At 43.4% G+C, this 17,363-nt stretch overlaps 2 protein-coding genes across 2 annotated transcripts; one reads left to right on the top strand and one right to left on the bottom strand.

Annotated features, from left to right (window-relative positions):
- Positions 1-7,594: 7,594 nt before the first annotated feature.
- Positions 7,595-9,216, bottom strand: tirap (toll-interleukin 1 receptor (TIR) domain containing adaptor protein). Its single transcript, XM_076049910.1, has 3 exons — positions 9,067-9,216; positions 8,283-8,885; positions 7,595-8,182 (listed from the first exon to the last, which is right to left on the bottom strand). Exons 1-3 carry the CDS (start codon positions 9,071-9,073, stop codon positions 8,118-8,120), a joined length of 675 nt encoding a protein of 224 aa, XP_075906025.1. The 5' UTR covers positions 9,074-9,216; the 3' UTR covers positions 7,595-8,117.
- A 1,191-nt stretch (positions 9,217-10,407) lies between these two features.
- Positions 10,408-17,320, top strand: srpra (SRP receptor subunit alpha). The gene is made up of 15 exons (XM_076049698.1): positions 10,408-10,532; positions 10,651-10,788; positions 11,104-11,187; positions 11,640-11,803; positions 12,018-12,178; positions 12,266-12,428; positions 12,542-12,692; positions 12,953-13,107; positions 13,192-13,313; positions 13,436-13,522; positions 13,886-14,058; positions 14,612-14,825; positions 15,622-15,785; positions 15,965-16,063; positions 16,198-17,320. The coding sequence occupies exons 2-15, from the start codon at positions 10,666-10,668 to the stop codon at positions 16,324-16,326; spliced, it is 1,989 nt and encodes a 662-aa protein (XP_075905813.1). The 5' UTR covers positions 10,408-10,532; positions 10,651-10,665; the 3' UTR covers positions 16,327-17,320.
- Positions 17,321-17,363: the final 43 nt, after the last annotated feature.

Raw genomic sequence — 17,363 nt, 5'->3', positions numbered from 1 at the left:
AATCAACAAATAAATAAAAGGTGCAGTAAAGGGCTGTCTTGGTTCTGTTTGACTTGGTGTGTGTGTGCAATTACCTCTGTGATCCACTGGAACAGTAGTACACAACAAAGGTGGTGGAGAGGGAGAAGAGGAGGAAAAGTCTGCAGAACAGCACTGACAGAGAAAAGAAAGACATGGGGGAACCGACAAGAGATCAGAATGTGTTTTTGCCGTCTGTCATTAAGCATGTTAGGTTTTTGTTTTTTTATTTCCATGAATGTTATCCGCTAAATATTGAAGAGAGCTTTAAATATATAAATATGTCCTTATGCAGGTTGGGAATTGAAAATTGAAACCAAAAAAGTAAGTTAATATTCAGACGTGACTCAGCAACAACAGGACACCCAGAACACGCTGCTTAAAGCTTCTCTCTTGTGCTCTGAGCCCATTGCGACTGTTGACACTGACCTGGGACACAATTAATTCCAAATGTACCACAAATACGTTCAAGTCTAATATTTCAAAAATATTTATGTCATACCAAATATTTAGTAATAAAAATAATTTAAAAAAAAATATTCACATTGTTTTTCAAATGGAGTTGTTAACCCTGCTCTTCTTTTTATAATCTAATGATTATAATTGTATCACAATTAAGGGTCTCACATTATGCCAAATTTGATTTAAAATAATTTGCAATCATTTTCCAACTCTTGCAAGAAGATGTACCCCCCGGTTTTGAGTGAGTGAGTGCAGCATGTGTACCCTCCTCCTTCTGACGTGTCTGGTCCCCTTACAACCGGCTGGATCCGACTTCAATGAGCGCTTTTCAAAACCAGCTGGCTTGACAGTGTTTCATTGCCAAGTCGAGATTGTTCAGGTTACAATCTCACCAACAATCTAAAGAGAACAAGTCTAGCATGTCACTAGCTCAGACCTTATTAAAGTGCTCACCTTTATTCGCACTCTTGGACATCTTCACATGCTCCTGGTCCTCTCTCTGTGGCATTCAAAGCCTTGCTGAAAGGTTTTAGCCTCTTGACAAAGAAGGAATTCCTCCATTAGAAAAAAAACAATTATAAAGAAAACCATTCAAGAGACAATTTGTCTGCACTAAGAGGACAATAACTGATAAGCAATGCAACATAAAGAACATCACCATGGGACTTGGGCATGATTATTATGGACATGAATAAATACAACATACATACATACATATACCTTCATTTCTGATGCAAACAGAGAATCCAGAGATGACCTCTGGTTAGGTCTTTACAAAGGCCGAAGTGATGCCGGGAGGCAACAAAAACAACAGTAACATGTGGCTGTGCAAAAGCTAAAAAGGAGAGTGACCTGGAGGTCAAGGGACAAGGGAAATACAGACCGAGAGGGAGACAGGCGGCAGATGAGTTTAAGCCGATCTAAACCGGGCAAAATCCTTCTGCAAGTTCATATTACAACTCAGATCAGATTAGCGGGCCTTTAGCCGCGCACACATCTGACTATTTAGTGGCCATGATGCATGCAGCACAACCCAACCCATTGACTAGTTCGAAACAAAAAAAGTACCGTCTCACCTGTTGCGTCTTTCATTTGCCCCAGTTTGAATCCTCTGTGTTGCCTTTTGTCACTGTAATGGATTTAAATTTGTCACGGTCACAGTACTGTTATCTCACCTGCCTCTCCCACCGCTAACACAGGTTCTCAACCCTGGACTGCCCGACCTCCCCGCTTCAATGAACATCTTAAACTGCATCAGTGGTTGTCGTGCATTGGAGTCCACCAACACCTGACAAAATTACCCAATGATTGCCAAGTCTGGCACCACTCCCTCAAGAGAGTGGTCAAAATTCCAGTTTGCTCTTTCTGTTTGTGTTTTGCAAAAAAGCGGAAAGCCAACTAAGCTGTTGAGGGTAAGGGCGAGCTATTTTTACAGGAATCTCACACACACCCTGCGCACCTTCCTCTCAGCTTTTACACCCAAGGTCGCCAAAGAAAAACATGTAGGAAAAAAACACTCATCCATACCCACTGCCATGATCATCTTGAACAGCAACAACGAACAGCGCATAACAGTGACAAGGGTGCATGACACTGCCTGTGCTCTCTGCTCATCAAATAAACCTCAAATAATAAATAAACCTCAGACAGAAAAATTTAATTTCTCTAAGTTGAATCACTGAAAAGGTAAGAAGTGGAGGTTTTTTTGTTAGTGTTTTTTGCACGGAGAACGGAGTGACAGACAAAGATTTTTAATATAAATAATATACAACACGGACATGGCAACTGGATTCTCCTTCAACCAGCAATATGCTGATTTCCTGAACCTATTTAAGGGAAGAGGAAAGATTAAAATAGTGCGGAAAGTTTCGAGTTCGAGTTAATACACATGTATATTATTTATATTAAAAAGCGGGGGCTGGAACAGGATGTGATGGGGCTCACCGTGTATGCGTCCTGACCCAGCCTGGTGACACCGCGGCCAAGTTCACGACGACGGTCGCTGGGTGGGAGAACACCCCACCCCCACCGCCGCCCCCCAACCCGTCCCCCCTACCAAACAATAAATAAATAGATAAATAAATTATAGCGCCTAGGACAGCAACAAACGCACGCACATGCACGCACATGCACGGCTACGAGCCCGGATGCAGAGTCGTTCCGAAGTTCTCTAGTTCCCAGGAGCGTGACTGCCCCACTGGATCATTTTCTCACATCTATTCCCCCCCCCCCGACATTCACTCTGCGCATGCGTCGCACAGCTGAGCGCGCAGATCCCAAACTGCGGAGCTGGGAAGTGTCTAGGAGCCTTTCGACCCGCCGCAGAGCAGCTCAGCTTATCGGGACCCACCGTGTGGTCTCCAGCATCATGACGCTCGTTCAGCCTCCGCCTCGTCGACCCACCCCGAGCCCTGCTCTCATCCCAGAGGGAGCAACATCTGGAGAGGCTTGGCTGCTGACTGTGATGCCCTCGCCCCCTCCACCTCTTTTTTTTTAATCCCTGAACGCAAAGAGATAACAGATCTCTCTCTCTCTCTCTCTCTCTCTCTCCCTGTGATTTTATGTACCAAAATGCTTGAAAATAATGATGTCATGGTGTTCGTCAGGTCATCTGTACAAACCATTGTCAGAACGTATGGAGCAATTCGATGTTATTGTACAGTAAAAATGGGTTACAAGGCCCTCTTTGCCTGTTTGAAAAGCTAAAAAAAAATTAACTATGAGGCTTAATATCTCCAAAATGCTACAGTAAATATGTTTGATAATGACTGAGGATGTAGTCAGGGCGTTCCTCAGGTCAACCATACCAACCACTGTCAGAACTTATGGAGCAATATGATGTTATTGTACAGTAAAAATGGAATATTGGAGCTTTTCTGTTGCAGAACAAAAGAAGATGCAACTTTGAGGCTTAATATCTCCAAAGTGCTACAGTAGAAAAGCTTGAAAATGACTGACGATGTAGTCAGGGTGTTCCTTAAGTCACTTAAGTTCCTTAAGGTGTTACTGAACAGTAAAAATTGAAACAAAACAAAAAAAAATCACACACACACACACACACACACACACACACAGAAAGAGAGAGAGAGAGAGAGAGATTGCCTCTTATTTTTAAAACCGGAAGTTAACTTGCTTGCCATTGAACTAGCGCTGATTTTCAACACCGGCGCAATGAAAATGTAGAAGCGGCTGGCTTGACTGCGCGAGGACGAACTGCGGCTCACTTGACCGCAGTAGCATTTTGAAGATATTAAGCCTCAAAGTTGATTTCTTTTTAGCTTTTCAAACAGGCAAATTTTTCAATTTTCACTGTAGAATAACATCATATTGCTCCATAAGTTCTGACAACGCTTGGTACATTTGATCTGAGGAACACCATGATTACATCCTCAGTCATTTTCAAGCATTTTTACTGTAGCGTTCTGGAGATATTAAGCCTCAAAGTTGCTTTTTTTGAGATTTTCAAACAGGCAAAGAGTGCCTAGTGCTCAATTTTCGCTGTACAATAACATAATTTTGCTCCATAAGTTCTGACAATGGTTGGTACAGTTGACCTTGTAAGACAGTCAAATCCACATGAAGTGTTTCCTCTAACAATGGAAGTTCTTCAAAGACAGGGGTTACAACTGTATTAATCTCACCTATTGTAATTAACTAACATGATTTACATGTCGTGGGAAAGGAACCCCCGAGGGCCAAAAGGTATCTCCTTGGGTTTGTTGGATTTGCATTCAGGGACTGTCTCTGCCTTTTTGTTTAGAACTTTCCTTTGAAATGTTGTGAGTGTCAGTGCGAGAGGTATGAAGGTCTTGGTGATCTATTGTTGTTGTGGAAGATAACCCCTGATGACATCATATTGCTCCATAAGTTCTTACAATGGTTGATATGGTTGACTTGAGGAACACCCTGACTACATCCTCTGTCATTATCAAACATATTTACTGTAGCAGTCAAGCGGCTGGCTTGACTGCGCGAGGACGAACGGCGGCTCACTTGACCGCAGTCTACAATGCATTAAAAAAGCAGACGGTTGAAAGTTCCCATTTGTGCTTTCGCGCCGTGACGTCCCATGCACAGAGGAATTTGTATAATCTACAAGTTTGAATGACTTTATTGCGCGTCTTTCTTCTCAGTGACCCACGCTCCACTTCGGTGACGCCCGGATCTGTTAACAGAGGAATTTGTCCATCACCAACTGCTATGAAGGACAATTCTTTGACGGACAAACAAAAGACATATTTCTCAACTCATCATGAGAAAGTTCTGCTCTCTCCAGCACCTTCAGGGTGCACAGAGTCTGAGTGTTAGAGAGCACTGCTGCACTTTGAAATGCACAAGACTTGATTCTGGTTCAGTGATCCATTATTTGTGGACTTGGAAGCTACTCTAGATGATGTCCAATAGAAATTAGATTTACCTGCATGACGTCACTGTTTTGCCATGTGACAAAGACACGTGTCAGTAAGCTGGAAAAATGGGCTTTCCCCAGGTGAAATTAGCCATATCGCTATGGATTACTGAATCAAAAGTGATTACCTCATTTAAGTAGCCCTCTGCCTTTGTAGAAAATGTAGCTTCTAGCACAGTTTCTACAAATTCTAGCAGAACTCAGCAGCCTTTTTACCCACTCAAACATGATATTGATATAACTTAAAGACTCCAACCTACTTACAACTGATGGCTGATAATGAGCCTCTTTCATTGTCCTGCTTCTGGCAATTAGTAGAGTGTGTGTCTTCTCTCCATGCTGTTCTCCAGCTGAGGCAGCTATGAGCGAGGCAAGCCTGTCACGGTCTCCAAGCTAACATTTATTCATTCATTCATTTTCCATACCCGCTTAGTCCCGAGCTCAGGTCTCACGGGGGTCTGCTGGAGCCTCTCCCAGCTGTCTTAGAGCGAAGGCAGGGTGACACCCTGGACAAGTCGCCAGTTTATCGCAGGGCCACATCGAGACAAACAACCATTCACACTCAATGCACACCTACGGACAATTTAGAGTCTTCAATCGACCTCACATGCATGTTTTTGGAGTGTGGGAGCAAGCCGGAGTGGCCGGAGAGAACCCACGCAGACACAGAGAGAACATGCAAACTCCACACAGAAAGGTCCCAGGCCTGGAATCGAACCCAAGTCCCTCGTCTGCCCCGTCTGGATCCTTTCGCTGTTATCTCGCCTGCCTCTCCCACCGCTTGCACAGGTTCTCGACCCTGGACTGCCTGACCTCCCCGTTTCAATAAACATCTTAAACTGCATCAGTGGCACCTGACAAAGCCGTAGCTGCTCGCCACGGAACGAGGCGACCGTCACGAGTGGCAGCTGGGTGTTCAGAACTCACTCAGTGCATTTAGTCTTGGCAGCCTCACAGAAAAAAGAAAAAAACACATACATTCTCAAGACTGTTTTGGACCACGTGCAAATATTTACATATTTTACGTTCAGACAACAACAAGCAAACATGTTTTGCATGTTTTGCAATATATATTGTTGGTCTGTTTAATTCTGAGTGTTAGACTCAAACGGAAAAATCAATAAGAATGGGAACCTTGTAATTTTACACAAAATAATCACCACCTCTCCGATGGTGCATTATTGTTGTACAATTAATATTCAAATCCTTTCATTACTAAAAAATAATGAGGGATTTTTTATTCCTCTGCATTTTGAACATTATTTTTCAAGGCCAAAACTCTTCAGGGCGATATGAAAACTTCAATAGAAACAACTGTCACATTGGTTGATTGTGAGTGGCAGGCACAGTTGTGAGTTAGAATTTATCTTTTTGGGTCAACGTAATTATTCTAATGTGTGCTGAAAACACAGAAAACTTTCTCCCGGCCAAACAACCCAACAGCACATCAGCTGGTAAACGCAGGAAGGTCTCCTCGTCATGTGAGGTTTTCAACAACAACAAAAAAAATGGATAATTACAAGATTGATGTGAAAGCGAGGCTTGAGTTGATTTCACTAATACGTGTGTGTGTGTGTGTGTGTGTGTGTCATCTGGAGGAGGGTTTGTTGTGGTAACAGCAAATAGCCTTTAGGGGATTTGTTCAAATATTCTAATGTTGCAACGCTGGCTCGTGACAAAAGAAGTTGTTATTGTCTTTTGTTTTGGTCCCAAATGTCTCTGGCGAGGAGGAGAGGGTGTAAATCAGAGTGTAAAGCAAAAAGAATTCAAACACGGTGGACACATATGGTGATGAGAAGGATAAGTCCCCAGAACATGTTTTTCCCTTGACAAACAGATTTAATAAAGTGCAAGTAAAGGCCCCGTGAAATATAAAAAAGAGTGAAATATACTGTCTGCCAAGTGTTTAATAGTGCATCATTGCCCATTTAAAAACATTTCAATTTGATTGACTCTGTTTGTTTGTTAGAAATATACCGTAAAATAGCAAGTACAAAGAATGGTCTGTTGGATCAGTAGGATGGTTCAGAAGTTCAGAAAGTGAACTTGGAGAAGACAGATGAAGTACTGTATATTTACAGCTTTAGGAGTACGTCCGTTCTCACGCTCTCTACCACCACCTAGTGGAAGTCACCGGTAGCAAACATTTTACTTCTTTTATCATCTGTACCAGTTAAAGGCAAATATTAGTCAGATTAAGCCGCCGACCGTTGTGTTTTACCTTGCAAATAATAAACGTTTACATTTACATAAAATTAAATTGTGAGTTTACAGTGGAGATAACGTAGATCTGGTCAGTGCAACATGACATCACCACTGGACATTGGTAAAACTGGGATTAGAATCAAAATGATCCCTCTCCATTTACGGCGGCTAAATCTCATATTTAAATCTTTCTTATTAAGGTTCCGAAAGCTATTTATTCCACGATGCATTATTCTAAACAGACTTGTACGATATGGAAAGGCGTGTCGAGGTAATAAAGGGTTCCTTTCAACAGCACCGGTGCACACAGCATGTCCGCGATACAGGAAACAAGCTCGAGCGCCGCCACTGCTTTAAATCCGATTCCTCCAGAGATGGTTGCGTATCCTTTATACAAATGCCCGTGTGTGCACATATACGACCAATGAACAAGAAAGAGCTCCATTGGAAGAAACTCTTGCCACCATAATTCATTTGATTTAAGAATATTAATACACAGTATTTTATTCACACACCATTTTTTTATTCAAAGAGAAAAAAGTAACCAAATTAATAAAAATACAAAGAAATAACAAGAGCGATACTAAACAGTGAGAACATATGTTATAACAACAGTGAGAGTTGAAGCTCAACTAAAATATGTGTCTGGGAATCTGATTAACATTTGTACACAGTTAGCCCAACACTATAGTGAAAAATTCCACCTTACATTGTTTTACTGAGATTTCACCCACTTTCTCATAGGAACTGACAGCTAAAACACACTCGTGAAGACAGCTGTGTGTTTTCGTTTGTGGCCCGTTGTTGTTGTTGTCCATGGAGCGTGGACAGTCTCTAGCAAAATCTTGTGCAGTAGTAGGAAGTTGCTGCTGATAAAAGATGCTGAGGATGCATTGAGGTCAGTTTTCCAGAGCTAAGCAACACGTGAAACAAACTTGTAAAAACCAGCCAGTATTCTGTGTATTCTGCATGTGTCAGGTGACCCATTGGTTAACCATGACTTCTACTTTACTTCCATACTGGGTTACCTGCCAGACCTCTCCATGTTGCAGTTATGTGTCTTTGTATTTTTGCCCAACTCTGACAGGTCTGGAGAAGAAAAAAAAAGATCAATACACAACAGGAGATTGGTGGACGATTAACGCACTGGAATGTGTGGAGTACAACACAGCGTATCAGCCGTACTCACACGTGTCCAGTGTCATGTTGACGCGAGCGTAGCCTCTCTCCGGGTTCTGGCTCAGGTTGATAGACCAGAAGAAGCGGAGTTCATGAGGATAGTCGGCCCGTGGCAGGTTCTTATACAGCGGGATGATCCGATTGGACATGGGTCCCTCAGCCAGAGCCAGGTGCATCATGTACTGGCACCAGTCGTCGTGCAGGAAGTCTGGTGTGATGAGCAGAGCCCAGAGGTGGCTGTCCTCCATGGCCTGGCAGAGCTCCGTGGACGTTGCACCTCCTGGGCAGTCGTCCCTGTGCTGCAGGAAGCAGCGGAGGCCTCGGGGCGACGCCTCCAGGAAAGCCACCAAGTTCAGTGCCTCCTGGCAGTCTTTGCCCACTGAGCTGTAGCACACAAACACGTCATACTTCCGACTCCAACGCAGCAGAGAGCTCAGGGATGACTGTGAGCTTGGCGACGGGGGCGCCCCAAGTGGAGATGTCGGCGATGATGCTGATGCAGTGGGAGGCATGAAACTGCTAACAGACGTGTTTGGATTTTCTGTCCCTTTCGCCACATGCTCAGACTGCGCTGGTGAAAATAATCTGAATTTTGAGATTCTCTGGAACCAGCCTTGAAGGGGAAAAAAAAGATATGTACACTTTTGACCTAATCCTTGACTTCCTTCCCTTCTAGCCTGTGGCTGAGATCTCAAGCCGCAGAGCTGCAGAGCCGCAGGGTTCAGTTTTAACAATGTACAGGCACTGAAAGAAATACATTTGATAGAGTTGTGTTTGCCGAGTCTTTCACTTACCATGCATGTTGTTGAAATCATCATGCTTAGTTGGCGCCTATAGCTACCTCACTCCCAGTCCCAAAGTGGATGGGAATGATCCCGTCGCAACCAGTGGCTGCTGTCACAGTGTGAGTGTGAGAACTCTGGGGGCCACCACAAAGGACGAGAGAAATAGAGGAAGTCAGAAACTGCTAAAAGTTACACCCACACTTCCGACGAAAAACATCGAATTTTACACTTGAGTGAAAAAGTAGTTAACCCTTCTTGTAATGCGAGAGGAAAAGTAAATCAAATAAACTGTAACGAGCAAAATAAATAAATAATAAATAAATAAAATTGACTTTCGCTATTAGAATGGTTTAAGGAAGGAACAGGTCTACATCATGACCCTGGCGAGTGTTTATAGCTTGACCACATTTTTCTAAAACTGTCAGCACTTCACAGATCAAATCTGAGGCTAAATATAAACATCAGATGGGTTTCTTCTTTATTTAAAAAATGAAATTGTCAAATTTATAAAGCAACCTGGCAAACGTGAATGGTTGCTTTTATCTTTTTTCATCTATCTATCTATCTGTCTGTCTGGCTGGCTGGCTATCTGGCTGGCTGGCTGGCTGTCTGCGATAAACTAGCACATCCAGAGTGATCAAGAGATGGATGGATGGATGGAATTTAACATACATGAGATACTACTTCATGAAATAATGAAAGTAGTATATTTCATTATCATATATATATATATATATATATATATATATATATATATATATATATATATATATATATATATATATATATATATATATATATATTATGAAATATACTACTTTCATTATTTCATGAAGTAGTATCTAATGTAAATACATGAGATACTAGTTCATAAAATAATGAAAGTAGTATTTTCATTTTTACATATATATATATATATATATATATATATATATATATATATATATATATATATATATATAGTATTTTCATTATATATATATATATATATATATATATATATATATATATATATATATATATATATGTATATATATATATATATATATATATATGTAAAAATGAAAATACTACTTTCATTATTTTATGAACTAGTATCTCATGTATTTACATTAGATACTACTTCATGAAATAATGAAAGTAGTATATTTCATAATATATATATACATATATATATATATATACATATATAGAATCACAATTTAGATTTTGTAATAATGTAATTTTCAAGCAATTTTAGTTAGCTAAACAAATTCCACTCTGCTAAGATTTCCTTTAAAATAAAGACTTTTTTTTTTCTAAATGATACCAGCCCTTAACTGACCGTCGGGAAGTAACAACGCATGCGCGAAGTGGGGGCGTGGAAAGGCCGAAAAATTGCGTCACTTCCTGTTTGAGCAACTGACGTGTCGAAAATACTTTAGCACCGGTGTTGGGTCTTGTGGGGGATTTGTTATCTGTTGAACGGTTATCCGGTAAGACCTAATTATCATGGAAACATAAAAGGTTTATAGCGGAAATGTAAACGTTGAAAGTCTCCGTTTGGCCTCTGACATCCGTGGATGTTTATTTTTTTCTTCCCATTTAATCCAGATACGTGTGTTCAGGATGCTGGACTTCTTCACCATCTTCAGTAAAGGGGGGATAGTGTTGTGGTGTTTTCAGGGAGCCGGTGTCACTGAGTCTTTCACCGGACCTGTCAACGCTTTGATTCGCTCCGTGATACTGCAGGTGGGGGGAAAAAACTAAAGCGTCGAGTCCCGTTGACAGCTGCTGGCGGCGTCTACTGCTACTGCGAAGCTAATGCTAACGCTAATGAGCAGTCAACGTTAGCCTATTGCGTAATGCTCGTGTACCTGCCTAAATGGCATTAAATCGGCTGTTTCTTTCTCGTTGAATTGGTTGTTGTTGTTTTTTAATGGTGGTATAATTCGTCTCAAGTGACGTTGAGTGAAACCGTTGTGACGACATGACAACGGCGGCAGCATGTGCATATGTGTGTGTTGAGCCCATGTTGACATGACAGCCCTGTTTGTGACGTTGCAGGAGCGAAGTGGGAACAACTCCTTCACCCACGAGGCCCTGAGTCTTAAATACAAGCTCGACAATGAGTTCGAGCTCATCTTTGTTGTGAGTAGTCTCAATATACATTTAAAGATGTTTAACTCCTAAACGGTTTTTGGTGGTCTGTAAAGATATCTTTGAGGGATATATGCAGGAATAAAGATGTTTTTCTTTTATTTGATTGTGTATTTTGCTGCTTGTTTCAATGGTTTTTGTTGCTAGAATAAAACTGTTTATTATTATCATTATTATTATTATTATCATCAGTATTATTAGTAGTAGTGGTAGTAGTTGTAGTATGTAGGTGAGGCGTATAAAAGCATTTAGCTTCTACCTCAGTCTGTTCAGTCAAAGAAAGATGTACAGTCGGTTGGTGTTAAAACCGTCCTTAATTGTTTGTGTTTGTGTCCATAAATCAAACAATCAAAATCATTCAATAGTCTCTTGACGTCAGCCTCGCATCGAGCGACATGCCTGCGGTCACCCACTCATTGTCTCTTCGTCTTCCTCCTCCTCAGGTGGGTTTTCAAAAGATCCTGACGCTGACGTATGTGGACAAGTTCATAGATGACGTCCAGCTGCACTTCAGGGATCGTTATAAGAACGAGCTGGAGCAAAAGGGGGTGATGAAGCTGCTCAACCACAGCTATGAATTCGAGGACGCCTTCAACATTCTCCTCAGGTAGAGACACACACAAGGTGACACACACACACACACACACACACAAGGTGAGATAAACACAATGGTGCTGGTTCTTAGTGAGCAATTTGCAAAAAAACACACGTCAACAAAATACGTTGTAATGTGGTTATTATGTTAATATCAGGAAAGGTTTCCTTAAGCCAGACTTTGTATTTGTCCTGCCTACACTGATATATAAAATGCAAACCACCAGGGAGGCGGAGCACAGCAGCAAAGCTCGGAGCCCCGCCCCCATGCGGACCTTCAAGGAGTCCGACAAATCCCAAAAAACTGTGAGGTCGATGATTGAGGTAAAGGGTGGAGACAAAGGCAAGGAACAGAGTAGCAAGAAAAATAAAAATACCAAAAAGGAGGGTAAGTCCTGCTGTTCTCAAGCGACTGGTGGCATATTCCTGGATTTATCACAATCCCAGTCCTCACCTGATGTCTCAACCTCTCCAGCTCCCGCAGCTGAGCCTGTAAAAGCCGACCAGGGCAAGTCATCGTCTTCTGTGCCGAAGATGGTGGAGAATGGCAACCAGGGCTTGACTCAAGATGAGATCATGCAGAAGAAGAGGGAGGAATTCTTCAAAAAGCGCATGGGGGGGCCAACTGAAAAAGTCAGGCAAGACCATCTGTGATTTGTACAAGCTAACAGGAACTCCTCGAGAGAAAAGACACCTCTTGATTTAAGTGATTGTTGATTTCTATTGTGATGTTTTGCATTTTTGCTCACAGCAAGTCCCCAAAGCCCCAGAAGCCGAGGGAGAAGCAAATGCGTGTCTGGGACATGGGTGGCAGCAGCGCCAAGCAGCTGGACTACAGCCACAGGAATGGTGATGGTTCCCAGAATGGCGGGGAGCAGACCCAGGAAGCCCAAAACGACCTGGTAAATACAGTCACACTTGACTCCGACAATGAAAAGTTTTTTTGTTTTTATTGTATTGTCGTATGGCCATCGCAACATACAACACACATATATATTACATGAATCGCTCATTTCAGTTACCCTAATAGATGAATGGATTGATAGATAGACAATTAGTCTCTGTCTCTTATTTTCTAAGAGAAATTCAAGATCGTCTTATCGAAATTCTAGCAGAAACGTCCACTGTCATCTCTATCATTGTTGTCTTCAATATTCTTCAGGGGATGCAGTTGGACTCAATGAAGGGTGACCTACTGTCTGTGGACTACGAGTCCAGTGAGGATGGGGAGGAGCAGGTGGAGGAGGAAGAGGAGGAGGAGGAGGAGGAAGAGGAAGAAGAGGAGAGGGTGGTGGTCAGTGGAACAAGCAAGATGAAGTAGGAGAACTTTTAGAATCTTTGTTTATTTTCTTGTGACTGTGATGGAGAAGTTGCTGACCTTTTCTTTTTTTTTTTTTTTAGCTCCAAAAAAGGTGGCAGTTTTGGGGGCATGTTTGGGATGCTGAAGGGCCTTGTGGGCTCCAAAAGTCTGACCCGCAGCGACATGGAGTCGGTACTGGATAAGATGAGGGAGCACCTCATCGGTATGACATTGCATCTCCTCTTTTTCTCTCAGTCTCGTCTCAGATGTCCTGCAGCCCACTTTCTGCAGCTTAATTTTTCTTCATCTTTTTTCTTTTTTCTTTTTTTTTTTAACACCTCTTAGCAAAGAATGTAGCAGCCGAGATTGCTGCCCAGCTGTGTGACTCTGTTGCCAATAAACTGGAGGGCAAAGTCATGGGCACATTCACCAGTGAGTACTTTTTATTTACTTTTAATTACTTTCCCAAAGTTTTTTTTCTTTTTTTTCATAAATGCAGCGTTTCAAACAGTTGTCCATCTGCTGTTAGGATTAGTTGGGGTTCATCCTTGTTATTTTTGCACGTTTCCATCAGAGAAAGTGTGTCTCCAATGTGCTTCTGCAGTGGAATGATTACAACAGCATGTTCTGCCTCGTTTCTGTTCCCCACGATGTATGGAAAGTGTAGTAGCCTCCTTTCTGTCCATTGCACCACACATTTGCAAGATAGAAAAACTGTAAAAGCATTTTCTTGCAACACAGGCGCACTCTATCGTTTCTGAGAGTCTTCATCACAACTCTCTGTATCTGTTGTAGCTGTGGCCTCGACAGTAAAGCAGGCTCTGCAGGAGTCTCTGGTGCAGATCCTGCAGCCCAAGCGAAGGGTGGACATTCTGAGGGACGTGATGGAGGCGCAGAGTCAGCGGAGGCCTTTTGTCATCACCTTCTGTGGTGTGAACGGTGTCGGAAAGTCCACCAACCTGGCCAAGGCAAGTTTTCCTGCCTGTCACTTTTTGTTCCTCGTTTTGAAACTTATGTAGCATATAAAGAATAGATCAGGCATGGGCAAACTACGGCCTGGGGGCCATATGCAGCCCGCTAAACTTTTTAATCTGGCCCGCTGAACTTGAAGAAATTATATTAATAGTAGGTAAGTAATAAAACGGCTTTATTTCATCCATTCTTTTCAGCGTTTTAACTGTCATTTCAACAAAGAGCTAAATTCTGCGGGGCTTCAAAAACACATATTTTGTTGTAACACTTTGGTTCATTTTCAGTTAATATTAAAGCACATCTTTTATCCATATCCCATGATATATTTTTTCTCCCACCAAAACACTCCATCCATCTGCTCCTGCTCCGGCCCCTCAAATTTTAGAAGCCACTGTGGCCCACCAGTCAAAAAGTTTGCCCACTCCTGTAATAGAGCAAACATCTGATCAGCCAATCACCCTGCAGCAGCTCAATGAGCGCAGATCTGAGTATTTCAGAAACTGCTTTCTATCCCCCAACTGACCACGTGCCGTCCCGTCATCGATGCAGATCTCCTACTGGCTCATCGAGAACAGTTTCACGGTGCTGATTGCGGCCTGCGACACGTTTCGTGCCGGCGCGGTGGAGCAGCTGCGCACTCACCAGCGCCGCCTGAACTCTCTGCATCCTCCGGAGAAGCACGGAGGGAAGCCGATGGTCCAGCTCTATGAGAAGGGCTACGGCAAGGACGCTGCTGGGATCGCCATGGAGGCGATAGCTTATGGTAGGTGGAGCCATTATCACCCGACCGGAATCACTGTCACCGTAATGTTTCCCAGCAGTGAGATAGAGCCACCGTGGCACTACCAACTTAGCTGTGTGGCAGCTCAGTTTCCTGATTGCTTTAGCAAACATACTGTCACGCATTGCCTTCATCAGTTCATGCGGCTCTCTGCGACATGCTTTTTTTTCACTTCCTTATCTTGACGAAAGTGGAGACGTATCGCGCTGCCAAACATCACAGTAGCTGTGTTTCCATTACCCCTGGAACTGCGCAAAACTTAAATATGGCAATAAGAAACCTCTCAAATATGGCTAAGAGGTTTTGACGCTCTCATGAGGTGGTTTTTCAGACGTATCCATATAGAGGTATATAGCAAAAGTGTCATGGAAACACTTTTTCGCATTTACACGGCAGCGGACGTGACGTACGGGGTCACATGACCAGTTCACTTCAAGTGAGAATGGCGCGTTATGTTTGGACGGAGGAGACGGACTGTTTCTTGACAGCAAATAAACATAAACAAACAAACGCAAACATAGTTCATTTGCCGAGAATTACGGTTTATGCGTCTCACACCATTCAGCGGAAACACCTGCAAATTGCAATTGTACTTTGTCGAAACGTGAGAAATATCGCTTTTATTTTGAGAAAAACTGTAATGGAAACGCAGCTGGTGGTGTGTGGCGCTCTCCTCCGAGCGTCTCGTCCTCCAGCGCTGAGCTGAGGAGGCCCCTCTGTTACACCAGGCGAGGATAAATGTCTCTGTCGTGATTCCGTGTCTCTTCTCCTACTCCAGCTCGTAACCAGGCGTTTGATGTGGTGCTGGTGGACACTGCGGGGCGTATGCAGGACAACGCCCCTCTGATGACGGCTCTGGCCAAGCTCATTGCGGTCAACATGCCCGACCTGGTGCTGTTTGTCGGGGAAGCTCTAGTGGGGAACGAGGCGGTGGATCAGCTGGTAAGGACGAGTTTTGCGTTTTTATGTGATAAATGTTCACATGATTTCATGATGAGGCGCTTCCGTAGTTATCGTTTAGTCCTCCTGCAAACGTGAACTTTTAGTCGTGAGTGTTCTTCTTGACAAATAGAGTTCTGTATTCCAACGTGCTGTCACCCCTCATCTGCACACGACCTCAGGTGAAGTTCAATCAGGCCCTGGCGGACCACTCCATGTCCGACAAGCCCCGCCTCATCGATGGGATCGTCCTCACCAAGTTCGACACCATTGATGACAAGGTACGTCCTCCAATCTTCGTACCCTTTTGGTTTCTTTTCCATTTGTCCGGTCACTCCTTTTCCCACGTCAAAATGTTCCTGAAAGAAGCATCACAGCACTCAAGTCTCCCTCCCGCCGCTCCTCCTTCCTGCAGGTCGGCGCCGCCATCTCCATGACTTACATCACAGGGCAGCCCATCGTGTTTGTGGGCACGGGGCAGACCTACAACGACCTGCGCAGCCTGAACGCCCGCGCTGTGGTCGGTGCCCTGATGAAGGCTTAAGCGGCTGCATGTTTTGAGCGCTTGTCCACCGCCGCAACGACGCCGCCAACACCTCCGCCTCGCTGCCATGAGTTGCTCCCGTCGACCTGCAGACGTCAACTCCCCCCCGACTCCACCCTCAATCTGCATCCAGCGAAGAACTCTCTGCATAAACAGGATTCGGTTCAGGCATGCACTACCAAACTGAGATCATGTGACTTCACCTCTCCTCGTGGGCCTACTTTGAAAGATACCTCCGAACATGTTGAGTTTTGAAACCGGCCACATCCACACGATGCTTAAGCTGCACCTCGTTTGCCAACGACATCAGGTTCTACCAGTAAGGACTTGAGAAAACTGCTGGGCATTTTGTCACTTCCCTCCTTCCCTGTGCGTGAGGTGGCCAGATGGCGATAAAGGCTGGCTGGATGCGACCGTGCTAGAGGGAAGCTCAGCAACCATCGTGCCTATTTTGTTTTCATGTTTTCACTTGAAACACCTTTAGTACGCAGGTGGCTACAGGGCGCAAACGTCTCCAGTCTCCTTACTATGGCATTTCTTTGCAATCTCAACAGCAACACAAGCTTTCTGAGCAGTAGACAGAGAGCTGCAGGAGTGTCACCCCGTTAGCCGTCTGCACCTGGCCTCCTTTCGTTACACAACATGCAGTTCGTAGCTCATCAAAAGTGAAGGTATTTTTTAAAAATGTTTATTTAATGCAGGTTGGCCATATACCCTCAGACTGCACTCAGTGTGGTCGTTGTTTTTGTTCTTAGGCCCTTTTTATTTTTATTTTGCCTCGGCCTCTTGTCTAATTTACTCATTTGTAAGAGTAGTTTTTAAGTTGAATGAACATCTCTACGCCCCTTCCCTCTGCTGTAATTTGTTTGTAGTGCAATATGAGAACCGAAAGATATGCAGACATCTGAGCTAATGATGAGAATGTCAACATTTCTAAAATAAATCTGCTACTGTATGGGCTGTGACGGCGTGTACAGTGGAACATGTTCACTCATGTGTTGCAGTTCCCAGCGTGGTCCTTCACGAGACGAGCCAAG

Source organism: Nelusetta ayraudi, unplaced genomic scaffold (genome assembly GCF_046127955.1).
Source record: "Nelusetta ayraudi isolate G7.1 ecotype Tasmania unplaced genomic scaffold, CSIRO-AGI_Nayr_v1 ptg000120l, whole genome shotgun sequence".
Taxonomy (NCBI): Eukaryota; Metazoa; Chordata; class Actinopteri; order Tetraodontiformes; family Monacanthidae; genus Nelusetta; species Nelusetta ayraudi.
This window is presented reverse-complemented; position numbering and strand designations above follow the sequence as displayed.

Coding starts and splice junctions, on each gene's coding strand:
- tirap (XM_076049910.1), bottom strand. Junction 8,183..8,282: donor CAACATGACACTGGACACGT/GTGAGTACGGCT, acceptor TTTCTTCTCCAG/ACCTGTCAGAGTTGGGCAAA.
- srpra (XM_076049698.1), top strand. CDS start 10,666: ATGCTGGACTTCTTCACCATCTTCAGTAAAGGGGGGATAGTGTTGTGG. Junction 12,429..12,541: donor GGGCCAACTGAAAAAGTCAG/GCAAGACCATCT, acceptor TTTTGCTCACAG/CAAGTCCCCAAAGCCCCAGA. Junction 13,108..13,191: donor AGTGGAACAAGCAAGATGAA/GTAGGAGAACTT, acceptor TTTTTTTTTTAG/CTCCAAAAAAGGTGGCAGTT.